Source organism: Hipposideros armiger, unplaced genomic scaffold (assembly GCF_001890085.2).
Source record: "Hipposideros armiger isolate ML-2016 unplaced genomic scaffold, ASM189008v1 scaffold_255, whole genome shotgun sequence".
NCBI lineage: Eukaryota > Metazoa > Chordata > Mammalia > Chiroptera > Hipposideridae > Hipposideros > Hipposideros armiger.
Window position 1 is genome coordinate 2,061,935 of NW_017731605.1, and position 13,444 is coordinate 2,075,378.

General features: G+C 35.1%; 1 protein-coding gene across 7 annotated transcripts in view; it reads left to right on the forward strand.

Annotated features, from left to right (window-relative positions):
• Positions 1–13,444, forward strand: part of OSBPL1A (oxysterol binding protein like 1A) — a 222,336-nt gene that overhangs the window by 162,043 nt on the left and 46,849 nt on the right. For all 7 annotated transcript variants that reach the window (XM_019656152.1, XM_019656153.1, XM_019656154.1 and 4 more), the window contains one exon: positions 4,453–4,606. In XM_019656152.1, coding sequence (XP_019511697.1) covers positions 4,453–4,606 — 154 coding nt within the window. The remainder of the gene's footprint in view (positions 1–4,452; positions 4,607–13,444) is intronic.

The window sequence follows — 13,444 nt, forward strand, 5'->3', positions numbered from 1 at the left end:
AAAAAAATGAAAACAAGTAAAACCTTTTGTAAAACAAGTATAATTACCCTAACCTCTTCGCTGTAGAGAGCCAGATTTAGTAAGTGATAATCATAGACTTTTTATAATTTAAAAGATCAAAAATGAAAAGCAATCTCAAATTATAAAAACACACAGCAAAATCAAGTAGTAGCATCAGATAATTACATAAAATTTTCAATATTACAGTTAAGTAAGCTTACAATAGGAAACCAAGTTATTGGGTTTTTACAAGATGCATAGTAACTAAAAAAGCCTGTGACTAGTCGTAGGGATCTTATCTTAGACTTGTACTGACCTGCTTCCAAGACTCGAGGCTTATTTTAGTTGAAGATATCTAGAAGCAGGTTAAATACCCAGCTGTCCAGCTAACCAGCCACCTTCATGTCTGACTGAGCCCTAAGTTACAGTGCTGATTTACACTGGGCTTCAGAGCGGCATTCTAGGTATGTGAAGGAAACTTGAAATTCCTGTTTATGTCTGAATTCAAACCCAGAAGTTGGTAGAAGGTACATTGCAATATATTAAGCTTATGAAATATTTCATATGTAAGATGCCTTTGGAGATCTTAAATCTCCACATATATTACAACTACAATTTTAGTTAATATTACATGACTGGAGAGTAATAGTAATTTTAAGAAAGCATTATTTTCATAATGATAAATCAGACTGAGTCAACTGAAACTGAAGTTCTCTGAGTTTCATGGCCAAAGAAACTTGTTGTACTCCCAAATTTAAATGTTAGATAATCTGAAAAATCTTAACTGATTCCAAATACCTTTAAACCCATTTAGCTGAAGAAGTGTCAGGGTTTTAAAGTGTTAAAGCAGAATCCAGAAATGAAGTAACATTTTGAACACAAGTATCTCAACTGTAAATATTCTTGAATGTTTTGTTGGCCCAGCCTCCTACAGTCCTCAAACCAAGCATAGTAGTAGTTGAAATTCAGCCAATATTTGTTGAGTGAAATGGCTGGTTGTTTTTTGACTGCCTTGTTCCAAAGTTTCCTAGAGACATACTGAGAAACAGGGAGTGCCCTTTTGCCAACTGTCTATACAAGTGGTTCTACAAAGTAGAGTCTGGGTCCTTGGTGGTGGTAGTGAAGTACCCAGGACCTTTTCATAATATTACTAAAACCTTTTTCATTATCATTCACTAATAAGCGTATGATGAAGTTTTCTAGAGACTATATGATGTGTGATATCACAGAGTCAGTGCAGAAGCAGTTATGAGAAGCCAGCTATCTTCTATACTTCAGACATTCATGGGACTACAAAAATGTTTAATGATGCTCTTTTTGCTAAGCTATTTTTGTTTTGGAAAATATACTTATTTTTCATAATGTTATTTGTTAACATATTGGTTTTACTGTTTTTAAATTAGTAAGTAAAAATTTTTATTTCAGTTTTTTTCTAATACAGTAAACAGTGATAAGTGTAACATACAGTAAAAGGAAACTAACTTTTTGGGGTCCTAAATAATTTTTAAGAGTTAAATTNGCTCTTAACCAACGCGCCACTCGGCCGGCACTGTCAGACCATTTCTAAAGTAAATTATGTGCTTTCTGGACTGTAAGAGCACAGCTGGGGCAGATAACATTTCTTTCTGTGGTTTAACCAAGTAGATAGTATATAACCATAGATTCTTCTCAATATTGATTTACTGTTGTGCTCTGGTGTTTTGAATCTTTTAATACCTTAAGTATATTGTTAAGAATTTTATTAGGTGAAGATGTACCATGATCGTAAGACGATTGAGAACCCATCATATGACTAGAACCTAGGTCTGTCTGCTCTCTACAGCTGCTGTCTTCTGACTATACTTGTCAACTTCAGATCGAGAGCTGTTTACAATATTGTGCATAATATTAATGACTACAACTTACATTGGATTATAAATTGGTATATGAGCTACTTTGACCAACTCCATAGCTTTTGATTCTCAAAATACCTGAGTTATAGATAGGGCAGATACTATATCCTCAATTTTACATATGAAAACACTAAAGTACAGAAACTTGGACTTGCCCAAGATCACGTAGCTAGTAAGTGATAGGACCTACATTCAAACCAGGTTTTCTTACTCTAGAGACTCTATTCTTTTTTTAAAATTTAGAATCTTTATAGATGTTTAGAATAACAAAAGATTTACACATCTAGACAAAAGGCTTCATATTCTGAAATTTAAGACAGTTTGTCCCAGCCTTGAATTAATACAGTTCTGTTTGTTTCTTTTATGTGATAATTTATAGAGAATTAACATCACAGTCCTAAAGCATTAAGCACCCATCTGTCATTGGCTCAGTGCTGGGCACTATTACAAATTAAAGTGGACATGGAGTTTGTTCTCTGAGCCTTTATAAATGTCTACTTGTATTGACATGACCACACAAAAGAACACATGAACACAATGAAAGTTCTGCCAGTTTTAAACAGGTCTGATAAAAATTTGTTCTCCTTAAACAGTCCTAGAGAAAAAAATAATTTTCTGTTTCTATAATAAATCTCCATTATCCACCAACTTCCTACCAAAGCAGGATACTCCAAAGGATGTAGGAATCATTAAAGGTGTAATGTTTTCATGGAAATTACTTGTTTCTCCTCAATAATTATGCGTTCACTTATTATTAGTGAAAACCAAGCTCTGTGGCTATTTTCTTTCAGGATATGATTGACATAACTTATGTTATTAGCAAGAACAAAAATATCTCAGAAGGCCAGATATACCACTTGGATATGACTGTGTTTTAGGACACTGTGTAGTCTTTCTTAGCTGAAGAAACCTTCCCAGGAAAGAGGAAGAATGCTGTTCTTTGCAGTACAGATTTTTCACTATGATCAGTATAATCAGGAAACAGAAGGGAAACTAACATATATGTCAGATAACACCCATGGAGGTATTATGTGTCACAGAGCAGAAAGGAGCCAGAAATTCAACTCTTCTTAGAAATTCTATCCCTCTGATGGTAAGCAGTGAAAAACATCTCAGATCACTTGAAAAGGAAGTTAAATCAAGGCAGTTGAACTGACTAAAGCAGATCACAAGTAAATGGTTACATTTATTGTGAAAAAGTGGCTGTGGTTTAAAAGGAAATAAGTCTAAAAAGTTCAGAGCCACAGAGAGAGGCAGAGTGAAAGAGGCAGAGTGATATTTGCAGAAGGACGTATCTCTTATTCAGTCCATCATTGAAGACATCTTTGTGTCTTCTCTTTTGTTAACGGTTTTTGCGTAGCTCCCAGACTCTTGTTTGGGGTCTCTGAAGTCCTGTGGCGTTCTAGGAAACATANTTTATTAAATTGTTTTTGCAAGTGTAATTTTAACACCTGCTTATTTCATCTGATGGGTGACCGTCTCCTTGTTATGGGCTATACAGGTCGTCTTTAATCTTTTTTCAATAAAATATTGTGACTACCTTTCAGAATTGGCAATGAAAAATAAGTATCTCTTTATTATTAAAATATGTTTCTTTGAGTGTATGGTCATCTGCTTTAGAGGAAGTTAGACTTTACCGTGAATTTACATTTTAATACAAACTTAGGCACCACTTAAAAATTTCTACAGATTGAGTGACTGCTGCTTTGAGTTAGAGTATATGGAGCCTTGAACAAGGAATTAGAAAACATGGGTTCACTTCCTGTTTTGCCCAGTTCACAAACCATGAGACCATTAACATTCTTGTTAACCCCATGGTCCTGCCATGCCTTCACCAAAGCACCATGGAAAAGCTAGAAGGAGGTGAAGAATGTGAACATGCCTGAAAACTATAATGTACTGTACAAAAATAAGTTGTCTTATTCCCACACAGGCAGATGGCTCCACTCTGAGTACACAGCCAATTAGGAACATGGCATTTTCATCCCCAAAATGCCTGCCTGATAATTAGATTTTATCTGGATGCTTCTAGCTTTAGCTCTTGAGGATTTAAGTAATATACCAGAAGAGGTATCTTTAAAAGTGTTTTAAATGTATTTTTAAATTACCTTTGCTTTTTTGTATCTGTGGTATCGGATGTAATTTATGCTTCCCACAAGTATAGCCACTCTAGCTTTTTCCTTATAATGAATTTTAAAAATTGAATGTTTTTTTTTTGTAAGTTATGCTTAAGATGTTTTGAGAGGGAAGATAAAAATAGAAATGTTGGGGGGAACCACTGAATATTCCTTAAAGAATTAGGTACTCTTTGGAAATCTCTCTTAATATATAAAATCTGTTTAATTGTCAGTCGGCGTAAGCCTAGATCTGTTTCATAAATCCACTTTGGCCTTATTGGGTGCAGGTTCACTGAAATCCCCAAGGAGGTAGTTAACGGATGGATTGTTGAAGGACAAAGTAGGCTCCTTAAGTTTCAAAGCCTGATGCATTAAGGGAGATATCCATTGTTACCGAAGCCAACCAAGTTCAATTCATTGACTATGAACCTGCTCTGCCACAGATTCCGAGTCTGAACGGTCCCTGAGTAGATTGGAAGCAGTGACAGCGCACTCCTTTGAAGCGGAAGGAGAGCATTTGAGCAGTAAACACAGAATGTCCGAAGGAAAAGATTGTGGTGGGGGAGATGCCCTCTCCAATGGCATCAAAAAACACAGGTAGGAGAGTCTTTAACATTATCATTGTTGATGTTTTATTATCAAGTACATTTGGGGTTCTTGAAAGTATGACTTCTCTTTTTTTCCCCCCTCTGTATTGAATATTTATATTGCTATATCACCTCACAGAAAGGATTTTTCTTTGTCCACTTAAGAGAACATCATCATCTGTAATTGTCGAAACAAAGCACAAAGCTTGGTTTTAGCAACGTGGTTTGCAGGGAACATAAATCTTTTATTTGGCGAATTAGAAAGGCTATTCAGAAGTCCCCATTGAAATTGATGCTGGGTTCCTTTTTTCATCATACATCTTTTATGACGTTGCCTCCCAATGCTATTTTAGTTTCTAGTCATTCGATCTTCTTGTTGGTTTTATTAAGAATGGATGGTAATATTGCCTGTTTGTTTATTCAATTTAGTTACATTTTAACAAAGACTTTTATTAAGACCCAGGGTTTGTTGGACATACCCATTTTATACTGTCTAATAATATTAGTATCTTTTTATTCCCCTGATGATTGTTCCACATTAATGAGACGTAACAGACACTCGAGTTCTCCAGTTTCAGCACAGGTTTACCGACACAGTGGCATATGTGCATGCTGGCATTCATAGAGTAAAATATTTTATCTAATTATCAGTAAAGGATATATATCCTGTTGTCATTGTAAAAAGCAGTTTGGGGGTAAGACGTTATTAATGGTTAATTTCTGTAAGATAGGTTTTATTTAATCTTTGTGTAACTCTAACCCCATTTCTGTACCATGGTTCTGGCCACAATGGTCTCAGTTATTTTTCTACTGGAAAAAAATATACATATCACTTCTGATTTATGTGTATTTGCCCCTTCTTAACAAAATGTCTCAGTTTGTATTTATTTTGACAAAGTCAGTGAATTTTAGGTAANAGCAGGCTTTACCTTAATCAATAAGCCTCCTCTGTTGCTATGGCCTCTTTGGTACTTAGATAAATATGTTTGAATTTAAATATATTTGAAACTACAGATCTCCAAATGAAATGATGCTATCCTGGAGATAGATTGATGTGACTAATACTATGAAGGATTAGAGTTTAAGAATGGCTTCCTCTTGCCAATAAAGTGAATCCTAACTATTTCATACTATATATAGGAGACATCTTTCGGTTCCTAGTATTAGAAATGACCGAGCTTCTGTTCTTAAGCAACTAGTGAGTTTTTATCTCATGGTCACTATAAATCATGTAATTGATTATGTTTCCTTCTTTGCCTCTGAAGCTAGAATGCTCAGAGATAAGTTTATGATTTACCTCTGGCAAGTATCCCGAACATCATGGCACGTATGGGATACTACATCATCCCTGGCTTCATTTTCCTCCCACTACTTGCCTTTGGTTTTTATTTGTCATATATAGTCAGAGTCATGACTGACTCATAGCTTCATTTCCATCCAACCACCCCTACCACCTCTCCTTTCTTGTGTCTTCCACTCACATCTGACTGAATACTTCATTCCTGTTGGGCCATGCTGTTACCTTTGCTTGGAACAGTTCCTTTGTAGTAACTCTTCCTATCCCCACTCTTGCTCCTTGTCAACTTAGCTCATTCATCAGCCACAATCTTATCCAGACACCCTGTCCTTCGCTCTGTAAAATCAACTGACCCCTCCTTTGTGGCCACTGTCCCCATTTAGACTTCTGTTATTGCACCTACAAAAGTTTACTAAGCTCATGTTTTCACGGAATAATTTTCCTCTGCTGGACCATGGGCAGGGACCATGTTACTGTACTTTGAATCCCATCATGCCTTTCACTTGATAAAGGAGGGGAGGATCGAATTCAGCAGTGTCAGAGGTAGTGGATGAGTCATGATAAGAATTGAACAATGACCATTGGACTTTGCAGCGTGGAGGTAATTGGTGACCTTTGTTAGAGCCCTCTGCAGGGAAGGGCAGAGATAGCCTGATTGTATTAGAGAGGAAAGGATGTTGGGAACAGAGTAGACAGGAGTAAGGATTAGGAGAGGAGGAGAAGCAGAGAAACAGGGAGAAAGACAGTAGAAGAGAGAAGGACTAAGAGAGGGGACAGAGAGGGAGTCAAGTACTGTCACCCCCAGGAGGACAGGGTTCTTCTGTACTGCCGTCTGATAGCGCATCCCTAAGGATAAGCACCTTGGTCCCAGGATACAGATGAAGATAGCAGGTCTTTGGCTTGTATTCGCTGAGTTGAAATCTTGTTTTGAGAAAAGTTTGTCTTTGCTTCAGAGAAGCTTTTACTGTTCTTACCTCTTGTTTGGTGTTTATTATATATCTGCTTTTTGTTAAGAATGTTCTTTTTATAAGTCCCTGTCTTATGATTTTTATCTCTTAAATAACAGACACAGTATCCTCTGCATAAATGCTTGAGATTTAATAAAGGCTTGAGGTTTTTCTGCTTCAGTGCTTTTTGGTTTACAAGATGTAGGGGAAGAAGCAATTTGTCTCTGTCTTTCTGGGTTCTTTCAGCTGACCTAATAATTAAATCGACATGAGACAGATTAACCAAANATAACATAATAAACTATTCCAAGCTATGTTTCTGCTCCTATTTAATGTGTTAGCATACACAGAGCACCTAGGAGAACGCCTGCCACGTAGTAAGTACTCAGTGTAAATGGCTTGTTTTAACTCTGTTTACTCGCTTTCTCCCAAAGAAGGTGATTTACTTTGCTCTGAAGAACTCTGCCGTCTTGTTTTCGTTTTCTATCCAATTATCATAGGATGACCTCATGGGGTGCAGTTTGAACATCTCTAACCCAGAGAAACATTAACTATAGGGCATACTATGTCATATTAATTTAATATAAAATAAGGCATGCTACACTAATTGAATTATTTCTATGATAATAAAAGTATAGATATTATGGATTTTTAATCCATCCCATGGGATAATTACCAACAAAATAATTCTTCTGTTAATTAAGTAGGTAACTTCAGTCACCTCTTAAATAAGAGTTTGGGCTAAATGAACAGTTCTCATCACACTCTGAAAATTCTGTGACTGCAAACTGAAATCTTGAAAAATGGTTTTTCTATTAGTGAAGTTTTAAAATACTTGCACAATGTCTCCTAGAATCATTAGGCCTGGGGAAAAGTATTTTATGTTTTTATTCACTCTGAATTACTGATATGCTATGTACTCTGCCGGCTGGTGATCTTTACTACAGTGCTGTACGACATTGGGCTTTTAGGTTAGTTCTAGAGAAATCTCAACAGTAAGAATTAGGGTTTTAGTTAAGACCTAGAACCAAAAATACTGCAGAGCTAGAGAATATACAAAGTAAATGCTCCATTTTGATGGTACTTCCCCTTCCCCAGAAAATACACTGAGTTACTTTTTAGAAAATTAGCCTACACCTTTCTGTGGTTAGGTTTTTATTTACAGGGCTTCTTATCATCTTGGCTGTATTCTACAGGATTAGTTCTCTACTCTTGGACCTAATTTATTAAATTTATTCTGAGCTTAACCTTTTAGCTTGTTAGCAGTTTGACCCAAGTTGTTATATTTGGTGAAGATACTGATATTTATATCATCATGTAACTGGATATGATGTAAAAAGATACTAATATAGAACAGATTAGTCAGAATTTGAAATGTTGGATTCATGTTATGATTCTATAAATAGTATTCAAATGTTATTCACTGTATTAATAGCACTAATAGATTAAAGGAGGAAAGCCATATGATCATCCTAATAAATAAAAAACATTCAGTAAAATTAAGCAGTCATTTATGATCGACCTAGAAAAGTGTAGTTATTAAGAACTAGCTGGGTTTGAAACTTATATCTACCACTTTTCAGACCTTGAACAAGTTTTAATTTCTTTGAAACGCAACTTCTTTTTCTGTAAAATGGGTGTAATAATAGGATCTACCTTGTTGGCTTATTATGGTAATTAAATCAGATAATCTATGCAAAGCACTCACAGTGATTTTAGCTAATTAAATGTCAGGTGCCGTTATAAGTAGAAAACTGATAAACCCTAAGCAAAAGTGAGTAAATGGAATTGGCTTCCTTTCTTGTGGATAATAAGAAAAGGTTTTTTATGGGTTTTAGAAGTTTACATTGTCCTCTGAAACTGAAATTTGGAACTGAGGTAGTTGAAGTGAAAGTGTGGATCTTCAAATAACATTGTTTTCTTTTGGTAAATGTGAAATAAGGAAAATGGTACCCACATTTGATGCCTCCTATGGTTGATTTTTGTTGTGGTTACATTGCAAAGTGGTTTTCCTTTCTGCTGAGAATACAAAGGTGTGGCTGGCCTCCACAATGCCAGCTGTATACTTACATTGTCAGCAGTGTAAACAAGCGGTGAGAGAGGCTTGAAGCTCTGTTACTCATTCCTTGGTCCCTCGATAGTACTTTCCCAGTACAGAGGTCTCATTACTTGATCCCTAGGCTTTTTGAATCTCTTAGTTAGATATCCAGTTTCTGTTTCAGGTTTGCTTTATATGCACCTGTAATCCTCAGAATGCCAAGTGAAAGATTCAATATTCAATAAAATGTATATTCTTGCTTGGCATCTTGCTTTACTGGAAGAGGCACCCTCTGCCTCCACACATATGAACATAGGGTTTTGAATGTCTGAGAAATAGCTTTCATTGTAACTTAGTCTTTTAGTGGTCTGCCTTATTCTGTTTACTCTGCCTATTTCTTAATTACAATAATTCATAGATTGGGCATCTTGACACCTGATGAAATATGGAATTTGGTCTTTAAAAATACACTGAAGTGTCTCTGCCATTGGAGCTGTGCCAGTCTAAATTTCGCCTAAAGGAGAAAACTACCTCAGGGGACGTAGTTCTTCGGTATTGTTTGCTTTGCTTGTTAGCTCAGGAGGAATTTTTCTCCTTCAGAAAACACCATATATAATAATAATGATTTACAAGGTAAATATAGGTATTAGGGAAGTGATTGTTTTGAAAACAGAGGTTCTTTAATGGTTTGTTTGCCTTGTCCCTTTAAAATCTTCAGAAAAAATTTGGTTTATACACAACTCTTCAAAACACATTAATGGCATAAAATGTGATATATCCTAACTGTGCGATCTAACCTGCTGCTGAGTCATGTTAATATTGCATGGTGTTGAGCCAGGATTTGAGACCTTAGGATGAACTTCCATTTTTACCACAGGAAGTGTTCTGAAAGCCAGCAGCTTCTTAATATGGCAGTGATTCACATTGAAGACACATCCTGGTTCTCAATCAGGAAGCATTGTCACTTCATGTAATAATCGCAGAAAACATAAATGACTATATTTAGGAACGTGTACTGTTATGATGTACAGTGGGGNGTGTTCAAAGAAGCATACAGATATTGATACTCGTATAACTGTTAAAATACCAGAAAGAGCACTGTGCTTCGATGCTATCATATGCTAGGCTCGAAGGGGATTTCTCTGCTTTTCAGGGCCTGATAGCCCTTTTGTATGTGTGCTATAATCATAACAGTAGTCCTTTTGCATTTGACAGAAATTTATAACATTATTCATATATTCTGTCTTCTGTCTTAATCAAACCCAGAATGTTACAGATGATGCAGAAAGCTAAGATGAAATTGTTCAAAAATATGAAATCAGAACAGGTCACCAAAAGAAAAAAAAAAAAACTACAAAGAAGTGCAACTAGATAGTGACCTAACCAGAAAAGATAAACTGATAAACAGGAGACAACTTATTAAACCTGTAAATGTAATAAAACATTCTTCAGTTATTCAAAGGAAAATAAGACAATTTAGGAAATTATCAGCACTCAAATATGTAGGAAATCATATTTTTTTATTTTAAAAAGTAGTGATTATAGGAGGTTTTTAAAAAGCCTGTTGTTTTTCCATGCAATTCTTCTTTAATCAAATAAGCAGAACATACATAAGCATAAATTACGCCACATATAATTTAAAAGTTTCATTTTAGAATCGGAAAATAGGTGCAGTATTCAGTGTTATCAAAGCCCTCTTGCCTGTGCCTTAAATTGCATTAAAAGTAATCTTTGTTTATCATGGGCAATTATTATTTTGATATTAAGACTAATTTGAACTAATAGTAATTTTGGTGATGTTTTAGAAAAGCCAGATGTATGTTAGGGGATCGACCTAAGGTGTCCATGAAATTTATTAGACGTTTTATACCTTTAAGTGAAATTTGTATTTGACCTTGAGTATATTTCTGTTTTCTTTAATATTGAAAAATAATTTATTCACCACTTACTTAATTTTCCCATAAAAATCTTACGTTTCTTTCCTACCTCATATCACCACTTACCCCTGGGATATGAACACTTAAATTAGGAAGGGAAACGGAAGAATATGGATTATAAAATTGGAAAGAGAGGAATGCATATTTTTAAATGGGAAAAAGAGAAGACTTACAAGTTATAGTGCACATGGAACTTATTTATTTTATTTTTATTATTTTTTTAACATGTTGGGTTTTTATTTTCATTTGTTTTGCTTTTTTAATTGGGTAATAGTGTGTTTTTCCAGGACCCATCAGCTCCAAGTCATGTAGTTGTTTCAATCTAGTTGTGGAGGGCGCATCTCAGTGGCTAGTTGTGGAGGGCGCATCTCAATGGCCTATGTGGGGATCGAACCGGCAACCTTGGTGTTATGAGCACTGTGCTCTAACCAACTGAGCTAACTGGCCACCGCACATGGAACTTACTAAATCATGGCTTAATTTGCTGATAAAATAGAACAAGGGTTTTCAACCATTTTTGGTTTTTAGCCATGGAACCATTTGTGCAACATAAATTCAGTNCAACAGCCTTGCATGTTTTCAATGAATGAGTGGAGAGCGAATAGTAGTGTTATATTCTCTATGGTTCTTTGTGCTAAGAGGAAGAAGGGATAGAGAGGACTGGTTAATTTCTAAAAATGGAACTTGATACTTTTCAAATGATTTGTAAAGTAAGAATATATTTACCTGTCAGTGGTGAGATTACTGGGCTTCTCCACACATCACTTACTTTTCAATGTTTTTTAAAGAGTAGACTTTTAAACTATATTCCAGATGAACTATGTAAAGATTGTTTCAAGTAAGATTATACATAATTTGTGAAAATGAAATAAGACTTTGTATTACTATAATTTATCTTGTAATACCACTTTAAAATCTAATCTTCCATTTTTTGAATATTGTTTTATTTTATAGTTATTTCTTATGGCTTCCTAATTTGTAAGACTATTTCAATTTGGATGTTTATTAAACATCAATAGTGCAATCGATATTAAACATGATTAGATTCAAATACAATCTATGTTCATTGGGTTACATTTAAATGGGGAATTATGGGAGAAAGGATTTGGGGGACAGGGGAAGAATTCTTTTTGATAGTCGAGAAAGAGGTGATAAGTAATAACTGCAAATAGATATGCACATATACATACAAAACACAATGTACACATACAGATTTTCAGTATTACAGTTTTAGATGTACTTTAAGTCCACTTCTCTATGAAATTTTTTTCTTAGATTTTTAGTTCATTCTTTTGACCTTGAATCAGAGATAAAAAATCAGGTTGTTTTATAATTTTTAAAATATCCAAATGAATATCTTGCTATTTAAAATTATGATTCCTTCAGAATATTTAGTAACACGAACAAATGTTGAATTATGAAGTGCAAGTGAAAATCTGTGTAAAGGAATTTGGTTTTGAAAATGTTTTCTTAAGAATGACTTAGAGACAGAAAATTTAATTATCTCCTTCATACCTCACTACTTATCCATGTCTCTCATTTTTTCTTTTCTTTGGCCCATTGTTACTTAAAGAGATGTTAGGTGAAACCATTTGTTATAAAACATGGAGCATCTGCTGCTTGGAAAATGGCCTGCAGTGTAGGAGATGCAGAGGAGAACCTCGGAGGAGTTACAGTCCAGGGAGGGGCAGTTGTGTACATAGGTAACAGAGAAGAGGAGGACAGGGAAAATAAAGAATTGTGAAATTGTTGGCCAACTGCAGCATTTTAAATCTGAGCATTGGAATTGCTTTTAAAATCTTTGAGTTCGAGGTCGATTGCCTCGTAGGTGCCTGAATGGAGGAGAAGGGCTTAAAGTCTCTCCCTAAGGATGGATTTGGTGAAAGGAAGTGCCATCAAGTTAGTTTTAATACTGTTTAATAATGTCAATGGAATGTTTAAAGCACAATAAAATTAAATTTGGGATTTATTAGTATATTCTCTTTCATCATTTCAATTAAAAGAAAAATGCTGTTTGGACAGAATTGTTCTAGCACTTCTACCCAGGTCATATGACATAAAAACAAAGAATACTAAGAACTATTAAATGACAAGAAAGAAAGGAACTTTACGTGGGAGCTCCTCCCAAGTTGCTTCATTGGGCCTTAACCACAATCTGTTTAAAGAACCTTTGTTTAAGATTCCCCCGCCTCCTAACCAGAGGTTCTGAAGTTCCAAAAATAACCTCCAGCCTTACTGGTATCTTATTGCAAGTGAGACCACTGGCTCAACTATCATCCTGTGTAATGCCTATCAGGGAGAAATAGCACAAGTGTTGAAACATTTCATAGTCTGCTTGTCTTTAGGGTAATAGAAGTAATTCTTACATATTTCTCTATGCAAACCTGCATATAGTTATGAATATTGTTCAATAAACAGCCAGTCCTGGATCATCTTTTGAAACTAGTAAATTATTCCTCCAGAAAGTAGGAGTAATTTGAAATCTTTAACAACTCAGAACAATGAGATGGTTTTCCCCGCAATAATTAATAATAACATCAATACCCACTTTATTTTGAGAGCTTCTACCTGCCAGGCACTGAGCTGAATGTTCTACATCACTGCCAAAGTCCCATAGTAAAAAAAAAAA